At 38.9% G+C, this 18,034-nt stretch overlaps 1 protein-coding gene and 1 non-coding gene across 2 annotated transcripts; one reads left to right on the plus strand and one right to left on the minus strand.

The window, feature by feature from the left end:
- The first annotated feature begins 1,173 nt into the window (after nucleotides 1–1,173).
- Nucleotides 1,174–16,262, plus strand: LOC119722857 (endoplasmic reticulum resident protein 44-like). Its single transcript, XM_038193239.1, has 10 exons — nucleotides 1,174–1,269; nucleotides 2,750–2,868; nucleotides 7,498–7,613; nucleotides 7,993–8,177; nucleotides 9,085–9,200; nucleotides 9,396–9,453; nucleotides 10,571–10,687; nucleotides 11,284–11,395; nucleotides 14,367–14,508; nucleotides 15,667–16,262. Exons 1-10 carry the CDS (start codon nucleotides 1,174–1,176, stop codon nucleotides 15,890–15,892), a joined length of 1,287 nt encoding a protein of 428 aa, XP_038049167.1. The 3' UTR covers nucleotides 15,893–16,262.
- Nucleotides 10,754–10,827, minus strand: Trnaa-agc. The gene has a single exon. It is a non-coding gene; the product is annotated as a tRNA-Ala (tRNA).
- Nucleotides 16,263–18,034: the final 1,772 nt, after the last annotated feature.

The raw sequence follows: 18,034 nt of genomic DNA on the forward strand, positions 1-18,034 counted from the left end.
TATCGTCTCCACAAAGTGTGCTTTATTTTGTTCACTTGATGCCAACTTCATTTGGGCAGATCGTATCCACGTTGACAGGTCTTTGCGGTATGTGTGGTGACCAGTATTTGTGAAGCGCGCCCTCTGTTGGAAGAAATTGATGTTCGTAAAATGTACGGAAGTGCTCTTACACACTGTCGTTTTTGTTTTTTTCTATTAATTTGTTTCTTCAACGGATTCTGTCGAATTTCAGATAGATTGTGTCGTATATCACAGTTAATAATGGGACGCAATTTCAAATCAGTGCAATGTATTTTTCTGGAGTTATCGTCTCCACAAAGAGTGTTTAATTTTTGTTCCATTAAAAGTGACTCGAATTCGAATTTATTAGTACTCTGTATTTCCTTACATCATATTCAATTTATTCTTCAATGGTTCCCGTCGATTTTCAAACCATTAGTGTTCTGTATCCCAAACAATTATTGAACGAAATTTCAATTCAGTGCACTTTGTTTTTCTGGAGTTATCGTCTCCACAAAGAGTGTTTAATTTTGTTCCATTAAAAGTGACTCGAATTCGAATTTATTAGTACTCTGTATTTCCTTACATCATATTCAATTTATTCTTCAATGGTTCCCGTCGATTTTCAAACCATTAGTGTTCTGTATCCCAAACAATTATTGAACGAAATTTCAATTCAGTGCACTGTGTTGTTCTTGAGTTATCGTCTCCACAAAGAGTGCTTTATTTTTGTTCCATTAAAAGTGACTCGAATTCGAATGGAATTTTTCGTGATTAGTACACCGTATTTCCTTACATCATATTGAATTTATTCTTCTATGGTTCCCGTCGATTTTCAAACCATTTGTGTTCTATATCCCAAACAATTTTTGAACGAAATTTCTATTCAGTGCACTGTGTTGTTCTTGAGTTATCGTCTGCACAAAGTGTGCTTTATTTTGTTCACTTGATGCCAACTTCTAATTATAAAAAGTTTCATTCTTTGGAGTACGACTACGAGTGGTACGCGCGACGTGCGAGATCGAAAAGTTCAAAGCGAAGTTTTGTGAAGGACGCCCTCTGCTGTCCCCCAGCATCTAGTGTCAGCGTGGCTGAATGTGGTTCGTCGCCGGTCATTTCACCGGTACATGACCTCGAAATTCATCTGCATATTGTACGAATTTTCACTGGAAAATGGTTGCCGGTGAGCGAAGTATGGGTCGTTCAGTCGTGGACACGATGGATGGATGGTTCATCTTGAAATGTCTGCCGTTTATGCTGCTGATTTTGGTAGGTGTCACTGAGTGAACGAGCAAGCTTGTGTGCGTGAAATAGTCGTGTAACATTTTCTATAATGTTGTGCACAAACCTAATGTCTAATGAAGCATGAAAAATAATCCCGAAGCAGTTACAACATTTCCAAAAGTAAATGTACGTTCATGAAATAACAGATGTGCAGCCACCACACATTCACTTTACGGTCTTTGGATTGGAGTGCCTTTGGATTTTTACCCGTTAAGTGTTACTGTTTCTAAATTCAACTTTCAAGCGTGTCAAGTGCTAGCCCCATAAATGTGGCCAATTTACTGGACTACCTCCGTAAACATAGGCCACACGATGTACAAAAACGTGTCGCACTTTGTCAAATTTTGATTTTCACATTTAGGCTTAGTTTGTAGGTTTTAGAAGCATACTTACCCTCTTTATAGGCTAATCAGAAAGTGCTGCCTTTTTCAGATGTCTATTTTTCGTAAAATTTCCAGATTCTTTTGCACACATTTACGTATCAAAATTTCAACATGAATTTTCACAAAAATTAGACATCTGAAAAAGGCAGCACTTTCTGATTAGCCTATAAAGAGGGTAAGTATGCTTTTAAAGCAAAAAAACCCTACAAGCTAAGCCTAAATGTGAAAATCAAAATTTGACAAAGTGCGACACGTTTTTGTACATGTGGACGTGTGGCCTATGTTTACGGAGGTCGTCCAGTAAATTGGCCACATTTATGGGGCTAGTCAAGTGCATAAGTTTTAACGTTAATTTTATTCTAATTTCTTGAACTTGAAGTGCTGTGGAAGAAAAAATAATTAAAAAGTTGGACATGGTGAATGAGGTTGATTAAACTAAAAATGTTTTCAGTTGATATTGCGGAAAGATTCCCAGGAATAAAATGTTGCAACCTGACGCCACTTCAGCGGTTGTGTACAAAGTCTATGAAGAGTCAAGAAAATTTTCTAAGTATTTCCTAACAAAATTGGAAATGTTTCTCAGTCCCAAATTCATGTCTTATCATTTTTGCAATGAATGACCTTCATTGAGATGATGTTTGAAGAAAAAAGTGGCGTCAGGCTGCAACATTCTTTCCAGATTCCCATATCTGGCCATCACTAATTTTTCCCTTCAGTGAAAAATTACTGAGAAAACACTTAGAAATGTTCAGACCAGTCTCGTACGGTTTGTGCACAGGGTGACAAGTGATGGCCAGATATGGGAATCTTTCCGATATTGCATAGGCCTAGTTATATTTTTTTTAAATTATATTTTAGCTCATTTTTTTATTTTTAATGTAAGAACATTGATGATATTTTCCGATAGCATTTAAAAAACAGTAGCCTTCATCTACGTGGCATTACGTCATTTAGTTTTTATGAAATGATGATGCAATTGCACCAAACATATGTAAATAGATTCCTGGAATATAACAACACGGCTTTTTAATTATCAAACCCTTTAATGTTTTTTTTCTCTGTTCAAATTTACCCATCTTTAGGTGTCTCTGTTCTGCGACACGTCATCCCAGACAGGGTATACAGTGGAGCTATCCAGATCCAACTTTGACCAAGTCATCGGCTCCAACGAAGTAGTGTTCATAAACTTTTATGCCAACTGGTAAGATTTTAAGACAAATGTGTGCACTAGAATGAATTTTTGATCAAGATTTTAAAAAGTCTTCAAAAATATATATTTCATGATGACTGCATAGATACTTCACATATATTGTCAGTATTAGCACTTTTTTTTTTGCATTTTTTTTGGCTGTAGAAGCAAAGGTAAAAATTCATCCTGACCTCTTTGTTGACGTTTGTGACAATTGACAGGTATTAATTTAAAGGTTAAAACCCTACTAAATGTAGATTTATGTTCATGTAGTGTGCGTATTTTATTCTCCCGTTTACATGTTTTACACACGTTATACCTAAGGATGTGACATTGAAATGTTAAAACAATAAAATTATAAGTCCATTCACAAATTTTCCAAAACGTTTAAACGAAACCCACATTATAAAAAGTGACATACATGTATGTTTACCGTGTCTGTCCTCGTAATACAACATGTTTTGCATACATTTCACAAAAAAAAAATAATGGATGCCTATAAAACCCATTTTATTTCCAAAGTTGAAGAACGGTCCATGAAGAATAATCTTTTTCATAGATTGGGGTCGATGATGCCCTTCATTTGTTGTGCATTTACTAACAAAACATGCTCGAGTGCAAACATGTATATGGTGACCCCCAAAAAATGCAACCCTGAAAGATTTACCTTTTTTTCAAAAACGTTATCATGAACTTTTATGTTTTTGATATCAGGTTAAAGCTGAGAGTTTTTACTTTCAAAAAGGCCTACTGAAAAAAATCATGAAAACAGCACATTGGGTTGATTCAACTTTGATCAAAATGAAAAGCAAAATATTATCTTTCTAATGCAAACTACAAAAACCCTTTAATTTAAGACTCTTTTCATCAGCCCCAGTTCCATATCGGAAGTCATTGTTATGTATAAGTTAAATTTTCAAATTAATTTTCTTAATTTAATTTCCAACTTGGGCCACGTTTTTCTCCAACCAACAACACGGCTACAGGTATAAAGTCCCAAGGCTCTTACCGATACCATACACATGTACCACTTAACATGCTTAATTGAAAAATTTATGACGATATTACCTGTTGTACTTGTAGTGTACACCGGATGTAATTAAGAAATATCACTCACGCAAGTCTATGCTGGTACTACATGTACTAGACAATGTATGCCAGACTGTGTTTTCACTCACGTGTGCTTTTGTTTTTACATACATGTACGTAATTTTGTGTTTCCTTTTCAAGCAGTCGTGAGCGTGCACGTGAATTTAATTGCATGTGTACATCAAACTGAAAAAGGTGAACCAGCTGTTGCATTATTGGAGTATACTTTGATATAAGTCAATATTCTTGCTGCTATCTAGATACATGCATGGGCCAGTGTTTGTTAGCTGATGTTTAAAGAAGATTCCCGTGGTACTTTTGAGTTTCACCTCGAAAAATAGATTTGTTTTTGCAATTGTTAGTTTCCTAGATATCATGCAAAAGTTTTCACTTTTGAGTGAGACATGGAACCAAAAAAAAATCCACCAACGTATAGTAATTGAATTCTCTATTCTTTCTTCACAAAATTTTCATTATTGGGTGCCAGACGATAATTCGGCTCTCGTTGGGCGGGTTATTTGTGCACAAAATAGAAAGCCCTTTTCAGAGGGTTGCAGACACCCAAAATCGGAATAAAATGTTTTTTTTCCCATTAAAACAAAACATGCAAATTGAAAATTTGTCATAAATTAAAAAAAAAAAAAAAAAATCAATTTTTTTGAAGAACATGGGGCATCATCTTTAATGGATCAAAATCCATTTTCAGCTCATCACAACTTTACTGTAAAAACTAACCTTTGAATTAGATTTTGGAAAAAAAATTGTCTGAGAATTGCAAGTTTTTAATATCCATTCTTGCCCTTAAAGCATACATGTAGAATCATTTGCAAACACTCAAAAACGAAACTGCGAAAATATTATGAAATAGCCCACTTGATTGTAAGTAAATAATAGTCATGAAACATCCTGTGACATCAATGGGCCTGTTGTCATAGTTGTGCTGTCATTCTCAAGAAAAGAGGAATTTTGTATCGATACTAACGATAGTTAGGACATAACCATTTTTCTCCAATACTACAATGTACATCTGTTAAAGGGAACATACAACATTTGCTTTTGCTGTAATTTTCAGAAAGTGTTAAATTTGGGGGTTAGTATTTCGTAGCAAATATTGTTACACTGACTTTTTGAAGTTTTGTGTTTGTACATGTAGATGTTGGAAAAACATGAAAAACAAAGAAAAACAATCATGTTCTTGTAGTCTGGTTCCCTGATCCCACTTAAGATGAATCCGACATTGGAGAACTTGTAAGGTCGGGGAACCAGTCTAGCTGGCTTGTACCTGGTCATAGGTGTGTAATTAATTACAAACAAAGTGTGGACAGACTTAATAGGGTAAATTGGGGGAAAGTATTTGAGAACAGCCATTTTTTTTTCCAATGCTGGCCAACCAGTGTTGGAAATTGACCAAAAAATTCCACTTTTCTTGAAAATGTCAGCACACCAGGTGTCGTGTTTTTACGGGATGCTTTAGACTCATTCACTAACAGTCCAGTAAGGTGTTTCATAATAATTTGGTAGTTCTTTTATGTTTGCAAATGTTTTATATTCACTTTAAATTTGGCCACGAGCCAGCTGTTGACTTCATGCGTACGCTCGGTTACACTAGGTACATGTACGGTAGGTACCGATACACTCCCTGTGACCTATGGGTTCTATGCACGACAGATTCCGTGAGCTGCACATTGACGGCTGAAAATGAACAGCATTTTTTCATGTTTTGCCAGCACCAATGGACACAAACATTGAACAGCTCAGTGGAACAATGTCCGTTATATATCAATAGCCCTTAAAGGGAATATACATCATTGGCTTTTGCTGTCATTTTCAGAAATGAACTATTTGAGGGGTTAGTATAATAGATCAAATATTGTTACACTGACAGCGTTTGAAGTTTTGTGTTCGAAAATGCTGGAAAAACCAAGAAAAACAAAACTGTTCAAGTAGTCTGGTTCCCTGACTCCACTAAATATAAAATGGATCAATTTACAGATGCCGGAAAATTGTAAGGTAAGCGTACCAGTCTAGTTGGCCTGCACCTGTTCTTGAACATGTAACCAATAGCAAACAAAATTTGGACTAAAAAAATGGTAAATTTGGAGCAGTAGTTGAAAAATAGTTAGGTTTTTCCAGCGGTGGTCGGCCGACCACCGCTGGAATTTTTTACAAAAATACCATTTCCTTGAAAATGACTTCACACCAAGTGCCATAATTTTACAGGATGCTTTAGACTGTCATTTACCAACATTCTATTAAGGTATTTCGTAAAAACTTGGTAGTTTCGATGTTTGCAAACGTTGTATATTCCCTTTAAAATCGGTCCATTTCATAGAAGTACGACAAATTCAAAAATAGTAGGCCTAACCATTACATTCATGTACATGTACCTTTAAATTATGTAATGTTACGATGAACGAGGCTTTTCCTTTGCCCGTTTCGATGGAAAGTACATGTAAACGATGAAATATTCATCGAAATGAAAAATTCACCAAAAAGCTTCCATGGGAGACAATTACATAAGAATTTCAGCATGCCCAACCAGAAGAGTGTTCAATTTATATGTAAATTTGATGGCGTGCCGAAAGCTACTGGTATTGCGTAGGGTGTTAATTCGTTGCCATAGTAATTTGTTAAGTGCACCGGTGCACACAATCAACGATTGTGTGCACCAGTGCGTGTGCACAATTTAACAAATTACTATGTGCGTGACAATAATCTACACGTACATAATGTACACGTACATGTATCTGTTGAAAACTTAGAACTGAATACTCATTATATACAAATATTTTGGTATTGTAAAAGACCAACTATTGTACAACGATGAATAGGGAATCCCAAACGTTTAGAAGAATAACTTTTATTTTGTGACACACCTATTATTTGTTTTGAAACACACTGGTAATATTAGAAAAAGTATGCTACTATTGGCTCTGCACCCCCCCCCCCCCCCCAAAAAAAAAAACCCAACAAATTCATTTATGAATTCAACTCAAATAAATTGGATGACCCATTTTAGTTTCACAAAAGTGACTGTTTTACAGACTACATGTACATGTAGGCCTATACTCTTCAGTTTTTTTAGTTCATTCGGAAGGCAAGAACATTGGGTGTTACTAGGGTTGTGCATCGGAACTGGGTACCCGAGTACCCGACCACTGATGTCAGGAACCCGCTCCAGATTATGGGATGGGGCATCCATAACCAACTTTACAAATTATATAGTAACTTCTCAGACAATGAAAAAGAAAGGTTTTGAATGCCATTTTGGGGGAATTTTCAAATGAAAACCAGGCTACATGGCAAACCAAAACAGATTTCACGTTAATGTGCATTTTAACGTGCGACAGATGACGCTCGCGAGAGCTGTAGTTGTACACTGTAAAGCTATATAAAGCTCTTCAGACAACTTCGGGGATTAGAATTTTAGGGTTGGGTTTCTTTTACGGGTACCGGATATCCGTTTTTTACTTCAATAGTTTACCCGGTTCCTATACTTCCACACGCTCACTACTAGGTGTTACTCTCCCTGCTTGTCCTCGTTATTTACAGGTGTCGTTTCAGTCAGATGTTGAAGCCAGTGATTGAAGACACCGCCAAGGCAGCGAGGGAGGAGTTTAGGCAACAGGGCCTGGTGGTTGTGGCGGCGTTGAACTGCGAAGCTGAAGGTATGCACCTAGCCCAATTTCTAGTGTTGTGCGTAGAGGCCTAACTCTCCCTGAGTTTTGCACCTGTAATTACCAGGTGATGAATTGCATGGGTGGATTCCTGCGTGATCGATTTGAGTTTTTTTCAGTGTTACAATATACCTCCTGAAAGATGACACAAAGGTGTCTAACATCCATACCAATCACTTAAGCAGCTGTTTTGGTCACCCGTTAAGCCTATGTGAATTTCTAACAGTTAGAGAGCCATACCACACGTCATTCATATTCTGGTAAAATAAATGAAGTAGTTATGTGCTCAAGTGCATCCTACTCTCTCTTTGTCACCAACAGAGGGGGTACTTTTATCTGGAGTTCATTGAATATTTTCCTTTTTCTCTAGATGCGATAGCTAAACGGTACCACATCTCCAAGTACCCGACCCTGAAGATGTTCCGCAACGGCAAGCTAGCCAAGCGAGAATACCGCTCCCAGAGATCCAAGGATGCCTTCCTGAGCTTTCTGAGGGAGCAAGTCAAAGACAACATCCTCCAGATGCAGACGAAGGAAGACATTCAAAAAGTCGATGTGAGTTCAGAACTTATTTTTTTAACCCAACTCAAAGTCCCGTTTCAGATGGGGTTGCAGATTGGCGCCCAACCAAATCATATTGAAGATTTGATAAAAGTTCATAACGTTTGAGCAGTTAGCAGTGATTTTTGCCATTTTCAAAGGCTTTTGAAAGTTGAATCTTAAAGATCATGGCCCATGTTCTTCAAACTTTTTTTTTTCTCCAAGCAAATTTTCAGTTTGTTCATGTGTGGTTTGTTTTACATGTTTTTAACGAAAGAAAACCTTACTTTTTTCCAATTTGGGATGTCTGCAACCCTCTGAAAAAGATCTTTCATTTTGGGCTCAAATGAACCCGAATTATTGTTGGCCACAAATCGAATTTTGTAAAGGAATAATTCAGTAACTAAACGTCAGGTGGATTTTTTTTTTCGATGTCTCATTAAACATGTTAAAAAGTGAATACCTGATAAAATTGCAATGAAAATAGCAATTGAAAAAAAAAACCGGAATCTATTTTTGGGGGTCAACATGGTCAAAGTCCAAATGGCACAGAAATGCATCATTTCCTTTCTTTCTGAACCAAACTTTCATCTCCCCTTTCCTTTCCCCCCATATTTCACAGCAGTTTTGAAGATATATTTTTAGAAGAAGGGTACTACCGGTATCTTTCTAAACATATATCTCCAGAACCACATATCAACCTGTATACTTCCTGTGAAATAAAGGGGAAAAGAAAATGCAGGAGAAATATGTTTACAAAATTTTAAAAAATATGTTTCATAGACACTGCCTTAAAATTTGTCGAATTAATTACAAATAATAAATCCATAAATCATGTGTTTTTGGAAGAGAAATGATATTCATTATTTTTCTGAATGGATGCAATTTAATGTTGTCCTGTTTGACCCTATAAACGGCATAGGAAACGAAGCGTAACGTCATTGCATACTTCAAGTCATCCAACACCAATGAGTACATGGTTTTCAAACGGGTCGCCAGCGCCCTACGCGACGACTGCTCTTTCTATGTTGGAATTGGGTGAGTAAGAAAAGTTCAATGACAAGCCAATCACAACAATCACAATCACAAGCCAATCCAACTTTGGCTGAAGCATGTCCCCAGTGACACTAGAAGTTCCTTGTACATAAAATCTATTTTTTTTCATGGGCAAAGGTTATTTTTATACCAGTCTGTTTATGTATTTTTTGTATTTTTCCCCCCGTTGATTTACAGTGACAACTTTAGGTCAGAAACCGTTTCTGGCGATAACATCATGTTCAGACCACCTAGGGTAAGCATCTTATTAAACTCTTTCTGTTTTCGAGCATGAAAGTTTGTCTCCGGTCCCATTGTTGAATCTAATAAACAGAAAGATACCTTTTTTAGACTTGAGTTTAAGAGCTCGTAGCAGGAGCTTGGGACATCATCTCGGTGTCTTTGTCAAATGGGACCTTCATGTGGCCTGTCACGTGACCATGCTTGGTCACAAGACTGGACCTGGTCATACACTAGGGCCAGCTTGTATCCTCCATCTCTGTTCATCTGGGGGCGGTGCCTGCAGATTCTACTGCCTCACGGATTTTGCGTTTCCAGAGGTCGTCCTCCCTGTCGATGATCTTAACATTGTCCACGGAGATGCTATGTCCTGGGGTGGATATAAGTTCACCAACTGCTGTCAGGGGGGGCTGACCTACTGGTGTGTTCTCTGTATCGGGTCTGCAGAGGCGAGCTGTTTCACCGATATAAGTGTCTTCACAGCAACAGTGGCCTGGGTTTGAGCCCGGGCCCGGACACTTGTGCCCTTAAGCAAGGCACTTAACCATTATTACTTCGTCCTTCGGATGGGACGTTAAGCCGGCGGTCCCGTGTGTTGTATAAGGCCCAACGTAAAAGAACCCAGTAACACTTATCGCTAAGAGAAGGGGTTTGCCCCGGTGTTTCTGGCCTCCTAGTTATACTCCCTTGTGGAAGTCGTGAGGAGAAAACCAACCAAGTATTCCAAGTACAGCCATCACATGATATTCGGTATACAAGGACACACTTCTTGAGGTCTGGAGTCTTGCCCTTAGGCTGATCAACTGGGAGCTTGGGTTGTTGAACGGTTGACGTGCTACCGTGACACCGTGTTCACGAAACACATGCTCCAGCTGTTCAGACAGACCTCGGATGTATGGTAGGAGTGCCATAGGTTTGGCATCGGTGTATGTTTTAGAGGTGGCTTCAGGCAGATTCTTAGTGTTTTGTTCAGATGCGACTGACATTTACATCTTTACATCTTTACATCTACAGATCGGGCTAAACATAGCACTAGTAAGCAAGGGAGTATGGGTTCAAGTCCCTATGGAGTCTTTTTGGGGTGAAATTTTACTGCAAAATAAAAAATAATACTTTTTATATCTCCCTTACAGACCAAAGACCAAGACATGCTTTATATGGGCTCCATGGTGAACTTTAACCTTCTTCACACATGGTCCCAGGATAAGTGTATCCCACTGGTACGAGAGATCACATTTGAAAATGGAGAGGTACGTAGATATGCACATTGCATTTAATATACAATGATTTTTTAGTTGAAAGTTGAGCAAAGAAATTGACTGGAGCGGGGTTTGAACCTGCGACCTCCGGATTGCTGTTCCGGGGCTCTTACCAACTGAGCTATCCAGCCCTATGTTTGTGGTTTCCCAATTTGTCAATGTCTTTGTTCGACGGCCCTAGTCAGAAGCCTTAAACCTGTTCAAACATTTTGTGAAGTTGTAGTTTTGAAAAGTACAGGAAAATCTTCAACCAATTTCGTATTCAAATTGCACTTCATTTTAATCATATTTAGATGAAATTACTCAATTATCACTTAAAATCAAGCAGAATCTGTGGGAGAGATGTTATAAACCAATATTGAATGCTTTATCTCGTGGTGTAGTAAAACTAGCCTCACTCGGTGATCCATGGAGCATTCTATTTTACCCCAGCTTCGCCTCGGGACAAATAGAATGCTTCATGGATCACCTCGGGAGGCTAGTTTTACTACACCACTCGAAGCAGTCAATGTTTGTTTATTAGCTTTATGCATTCTCATGCTGCAATCTGTTGTCATTCTTTCGTGATTTGCTTTCTGTTTCTCCAGGAATTGACAGAGGAAGGATTGCCGTTCCTGATCCTGTTCCACAGACCTGAGGATGTCGAGATTGTCAAACGATTCAACGGCATCATCAGCAGAGAGCTAGTTGGGGACAAGGGTAAGAAAATACTGCTAAGGAAAATAATGTGCGAAAGAGTACCAGCAACGATCTGTATACGTTTCGCATACTATTTCAGCTGGTAGCCGGTTCCCGCTAAGCAAATATTTTCTGTTCTTAGCCGCTACATGAAATTGGCACCCGGTGTAAAATATGGGAATAATTTGGAGAATACAATTCAAGAGGAATTATCCTTGTCTGCCATCTGACCTTTCAAGAGATATTTCAAGATGTTTTCCGGCTGTGTTGTAGTGAGGTACATGCGGTGGACGACACACGTCCACCACAGGTCGATCACAAGTCCTCCAGTCCCAAGTCAACTCACAAGCTATTCAAATGAACTGAGACAAAAGCATTCCTCAGTTATTGTCCACCCCTTGTTACTTGTGACTGGAGTTGTGATTGGACTTGTGATTTACTTGTGACTGGACTTGTGACGTGCTTGTAGTCCATCACACGTAACTTGTCTGCAACACTGTCTGCATGTTGCAATGTCTTAGCTACTCAAAAGAAACCGGTAATGTTGCGCACTGTTGGCACTTGAGTGCAGAGTTGTGGCAAAGTCCATCACACGTCAATCACAAGTCAAATCACAAGTCAATCAGGCAACTTGTCTGCAACACTGGTCTCTATACTGACAATTACAAAAATGTCCCCCAATATAATTGCATTTGTAAAGGTTACTTAAGTATCCCTTCACAAATTTTTTGTTCACATTTTAAAGGCTGATGACGAAGCCTCTTATTTTGTCCGAAATTGATGAAAAATTTGAATTTCACACAAAACGCACTACTCCTTTGTTTTGTAAAATCTCTCTTTCTTACTTTGTTTTGATCCGTTCTTTTTTTAATGAAAATTTATACCAAATGTTTGATTTATCAATGTCTTTGCCAAACACATATTTTAATATTCATTTTTGATATCTCTGTACCTCGCAATAGAGTATAACTATACAGGTATGTGCCGTAACCATGGTAATGGATCTGGGTCCAATTTCAAGGCACTGCCAAGCACATGATTTTACGCTTTTTTACAAAGGCTCTGTTTATTTCATGAAGACTGTTAGCAGTTAGCACAGCAAAAAGACCGCTTACCTCAGAGGAAAAATGTACTTGCCTTAGGCAAAAAAAAAAAATAAGTCGGTCTCTGGTCAGCACGCACGTCGATTCTAATCATGCGCGTCAATCCTTTTTTTTTTCCAAAAATGTTCCGCGGTAGTTCCAACAGCGCCCTCTATTGCCGCACCTCCTCAATTTTTTTTACCAAAGAGCACCAAGGAATGGGAAATTGCACCAAGGCAAATGATCGAGAGCACCAAGGCAAATTATGGAGGACACCAGTGTACATGAGGACACCAAAAAAAAGCAAAACAGTACCCCACCTTGTCTGTACAATCCAAGCTTGAAGAAAAAAAAAAAAAGGAAAAAAAAAAAAAAAAAGCCGCGTGGCCGCGTCAATTCCGGAACTTTGGTCTGACCAGAGACCGAATCTTCTTTTTTTTGGCCTTAGTTACGTAACAATGAAAATCTCCATGCGCACACAACCGTTGGCACATCCACCCAGTGAAAAAAATGCTTAAGCCATTTGTAAGCAGCAGCATGATTTTCTGCTATAGTAAGCACAAGTTTTCTGCTAACTGTTAAGCAGCACCAAGAAATTGGGCACTGGTCTTATAGTAAACTTGGTGAATTTTGGTTTCATATTTCACCGGGTTGGGTTCTCATGTGAGAGTGTTTTTGAAGCTTACTTATTGTACGGTAAAGGGTAAACATGCTTAGCATGGCTGTCTTGAGATGGGTATGGAACAGGGCTGGGAATGTCTGTCCGATTTGCATGTCATATGTCACTTGTAATGCTACACGTACCTATTCGCTATGAAATTGGTGCATTCGTATCATGAGAGGGAAAGTATTAGACATGTTCACATACACCCATTTGCACTTTTGTTGGTCACCATGCTGCCTTGATGGTGGGCAAATCGTCAATTGACAGTTTTCTTGTATCCACCTGTTTTCAGACATGTTTTGTAAACAGTTGGGAACTTACTCACAGTCAATTAACCGTAACTGTCCCAAATCCTTCAAAATCCTCTTTGCAAAAATGGAGGATTTTGCAGGATTGAGGCTGTATGGCAAAAGTGTGTTGCTGATTTTTGGGGATGCACTGTGTCAAGGTCTTGGGCTGGACCTTGTGTTGTTTATGCTCAGCCATGCATAAATATAGGCCTAGATTATACTTGAAATTCTCAGGATGTCACTGGCTCTGGCTCAACGTATTGACAGTGACTGCTGGAGGATTTTGCACAGTTGAGGCATTGGCCACCCTGCCAAGAACCGCATTCAAGAAAAAAAAAAGGATTTTGCAGGATTGAGGCAGTATGCTATTTTTACATGGATCCAAATGAGGTTTTTGCATCTTAGCAAAAATGCCTAGGGAGTTAGGGTTAAAATTATCACATAGTTTTGCACTGGAGAAGGATCACTATAACAAACACTCGTATGACGCAATTTATTTTGCGACAGGGACTTGTGACCAGACTTGTGTTTTGACTCGTGACTGACGTGATTGCAGCTCTGGCATTGGAGCCTTCAACGTCAAGGCCGGTTGATACTTGGCACAAAAGCGCAAGCGAAACGCGAATTTGTTACGTCACAGTACAAGTTTGCACTGCAAATCTGCAGAAGTTGAACGCATTTCAACTCCGACAAATATTGCCAGTTGATACTTAGCAAGAAAGCAAAAGTGCATGCAGACGCAAAATTGTTACATCATGGCAAGTTTTTGCAGTATGAATTCGCAAAAGCCGAACACATTTCGACTCCAGCGAATTTCGCAGCGAATGTTCTGGTAGTTCGCTTCGCATTCGTATGAAGTAAGAACTGGCCTTCGTTCTTAACGCGGAAAGTAAACCCAACAAAGACATGAGCAAAACACCACCATACATGTACTTTGTTTTGGATGATTTTTCCAGGAAGCATCAACTTCTTGACGGCAGATGGCACCAAGTTCTCCCACCCACTGCATCATCTAGGCAAGAGTGTCAAGGACCTGCCTCTGATTGCCATCGATAGCTTCAGGCACATGTACCTGCTCCCTAATATAGAAGACGTGGAGTAAGTGATTAGACATTAATTATTGACCTCAGCACATCCCTCATTTTGTGAACAGATTTAATATGCAGATCTCTACGTTTTTATTTTAAGGGAATTACGTGTACTGATTTGTTACAATTGCATTTCAGTGAGAATTGTACAGCTACTCTGGAAATCAGGGAAACTTTGAAAATGAATTTCCATTTTTCCAGTCAGGGAAAACTCAGGGAATTTGGGACAAAAAAACCCAGAAAAAGCAAGGACCACTCAGGGAATTGGACACTGACCAAGAAGGGAGAGGTTTTTACCAGTTTGGCATGTTTGCATCTTGTGCCATGTGTCCAAGTTGCGTCCATTGACTGACTGGCTATGGTGGCTTTTTAGTGTTTATGCAGTGTGAATATTATCAGCATCTTAGCTGCTTTGCTGCGACCACCTCTTGACTTCCCAGCAACCTCATTCAATTTAAAATGTTTCTCATGGAATTGTGGAAGTTTCTCCGGGAATTATCAGGGAAAACTCCGGGAATTTTGTTTTCATAAAGTACTGGGAATGCAGTTGTGAACTGCTTGCACAATAATCCTGTCAACAACGACAAAGATGCGAAAGACACTTGGTTGGCATTGCCTCTGCATGCCACGTTGCATATGTTGTGTCCTTGGGCAGGTCACTTTACAACAATTGCCCCTCTCCACCCAGGAATATAAATGGGTACCAGCATAAGGCACCTGGATTGGCATCCCAGGAATAGAAATATTTTCAGTCGTTTCAGGCCATGGAAACTGGAGGTAAATGCCGGCCTGATAAACCATATTGAATCTGTATAGATTTTTTTAATTAAAACCCTCCCTCTCTTGCTAAAAATTCAGCAGCGCCACAACAGCAGTCAAAATCAATCAAGTGTCTGTTTTTAACAGTTAAGAATCCCCATGTTAATGTGATATACATGTGTCCATGCTTTGACTGGAGGTGATTGATATGCCAGCTGTACCTACTACTTACCTCTTTTGTCTTTTGATGGAATTTGACTAGTCACAGTGGTTACACAAATTTGATTTGACTGTCTTTAACTATTCTGTAAAGGAATATCTGATGTTGTTTTTGGGGAGGGGTAGCCCACATTTTCTCCTTATAATATCTTATCAGAGTTCTGATAGTCATTCCTTTCTTTTCCCTCAGTGTTCCGGGAAAACTGAAGTCGTTCATACAAGACCTCCACTCAGGGAAACTTCACCGGGAATTCCACCATGGACCGGACAAGGAAACCCCCCAGGCCACGGTCCAACTCACGGCCGGAGGCCAGGCCCAGGCCCAGGACAAGAAACGCCCGACTGACCCCCCAGAGAGTACCTTTGTCAAACTCAAACCCAGCGATAATCGTTACTCATTCAGAGACGAGCTTTGAGGATTTGTCCTCAAACGACGCTCGTTTAATTACTGAAGGGAAAATAAAAAGGTGTCAAATGTACACATTTTAGGGTTTTAGCAAATTCAAAAAAATGATGTGGAAATCGGAGATATTTTTATCTGGGGTAGCTGTTTGAAATTGTTTTGGGTGTAATTATCTTTATAGTAATTGGTGTCGTTTGACTTCCTTTGTAGTTTAGATAGAGGTGAGTTTGAACATGTAGGAGTAGGTTGTTGGCACTGCGTATGTTGCACAAACTTTCTACCAAATTTTAATTCATTGAAACAAGTGATTTGGATCTGTTCACGTGTTTTTGAAAAGAATGGCTCTCTACAAGAACTGCATGTTGCAATGTCTTAACTACTTATGGTAATGTTGCGCACTGTTAGCACTTGAGTGCAAAGTTGTGGCCAAGTCCATCACATGCCAAGTCACAAGTCAATCACAAGTCAAGTCACAAGTCAATCACAAGCTTAATGATGCGTCAAATCCCAAGTCAATCACAAGTCCATCACAAGTCAAATCACAAGTCCATCACAAGTCCATCACAAATCAATCACAAGTCCATCCAAGCCCATCACAAGTCCATCACAAGTCCATCACAAGTCCATCACAAGTCCATCACAAGTCAAATCACAAGTCCATCACAAGTCAAATCACAAGTCCATCACAAGTCCATCACAAGTCCAGCACAAGTCCATCACAAGTCCATCACAAGTCCAGCACAAGTCCATCACAAGTCCATCACAAGTCCATCACAAGTCCATCACAAGTCAAATCAGAAGTCAAATCAGAAGTCCATCACAAGTCCATCACAAGTCCACCACAAGTCCATCACAAGTCCATCACAAGTCAATCACAAGTCAGATCGCAAGACAGATCGCAAGACCATCACAAGTAAGGTCAGAAGCAACGATGGATAAATAACACCAAAGGAATGCCACCGTCACAGTTCATTGTATTGGCTTGGGACTTGGTCAGGAACTGAAAGACTTGTGATTGACTTGTGTGACGGCTTGAACACAACTGGCTCAAAGCAAAAATCATAACGGAGTGCACACAACATTGCAATTGGTCTATCTTAGTAGCTAAACCGTTGTAGTGTCTAGCTTTGATTTGCTGTATACTAGAAATGCATGACCACAAATTCCTGCAATCAGATTCTTATGAAAATCTGAAGAGCTTATTTATTATCAGGCGTCAATGAGGTTGCCTAACTGGACGGTGTTTTTGCAATTACTATCAGAATAACAAAAGTAGTCAACCCTGTCAAGAAGTTCTCCCAGCTGAAAGGTTTTGAAATCAGATTTTGTTGTTATCTTATTTTAATAAATGCAATGGCAATAGTTACTTGTTGAAATATCATTTAGCAAACCTCGCATAACAAATATGACTGGATCTGAAAGTATATACATGTAGTCCTATTTAAAACATTTATAATGATGCGGTTACAAAACTGGAAAAGTTTAAGATTCCTAAATCAATTTCGAAAATTTGGTAAAACTTTGAAAGCATTTTGCAAAGATAGATGATGTGTATTCAATACATTGAAGAGAAGTCACATAGAGATTGCACTGTTTACTCTCCTGTTGAACATATTGCATTTATGCAGCCCTGTTGAACAGTCAATATTTTGCAGTCACCAGAAAGTTTGCAAGTAGTACTGGGGCACTAGGTTAACCTTTTTTGAATGTTGAAGATGACAAGAATATTGGTTTTAACCAGTTCGCGCCGGGATTATTTCGAAATTGACGGGACCCAGGCGCGGGAAAGTTTTTCACGAACCTGGGAATATTTCCGGCTCATGTTTTTTACCGATATTTATTAACTGCAATGCCAGTGCCTTTGTTTACAAACAACTGTAATACCTTGATTTAAAAAGCAAACCAAACCAAATTTGCATTGCCATTCCCAACCTAAGCTGCATTTTTATTGAGCATGTTAGTTGTGGAGTATGTTTTTCAAAATAATATTTTGTTTTCATTCTGTTTGGGTTTTTGTTTTTAGATTAGAAATGTCATTTTGGACAGCTACATAGTTCCATGGTTGATGATGTTTCATTGAAGTTCGTAGTTCAAGCTTGGGAAATTCCGTAGCATGTACCAATTTCCAATTTTTTTGTATTTCTTTTTTTTAATA

The sequence above is a fragment of the Patiria miniata genome, unplaced genomic scaffold (genome assembly GCF_015706575.1).
Source record: "Patiria miniata isolate m_02_andy unplaced genomic scaffold, ASM1570657v1 HiC_scaffold_16, whole genome shotgun sequence".
NCBI lineage: Eukaryota > Metazoa > Echinodermata > Asteroidea > Valvatida > Asterinidae > Patiria > Patiria miniata.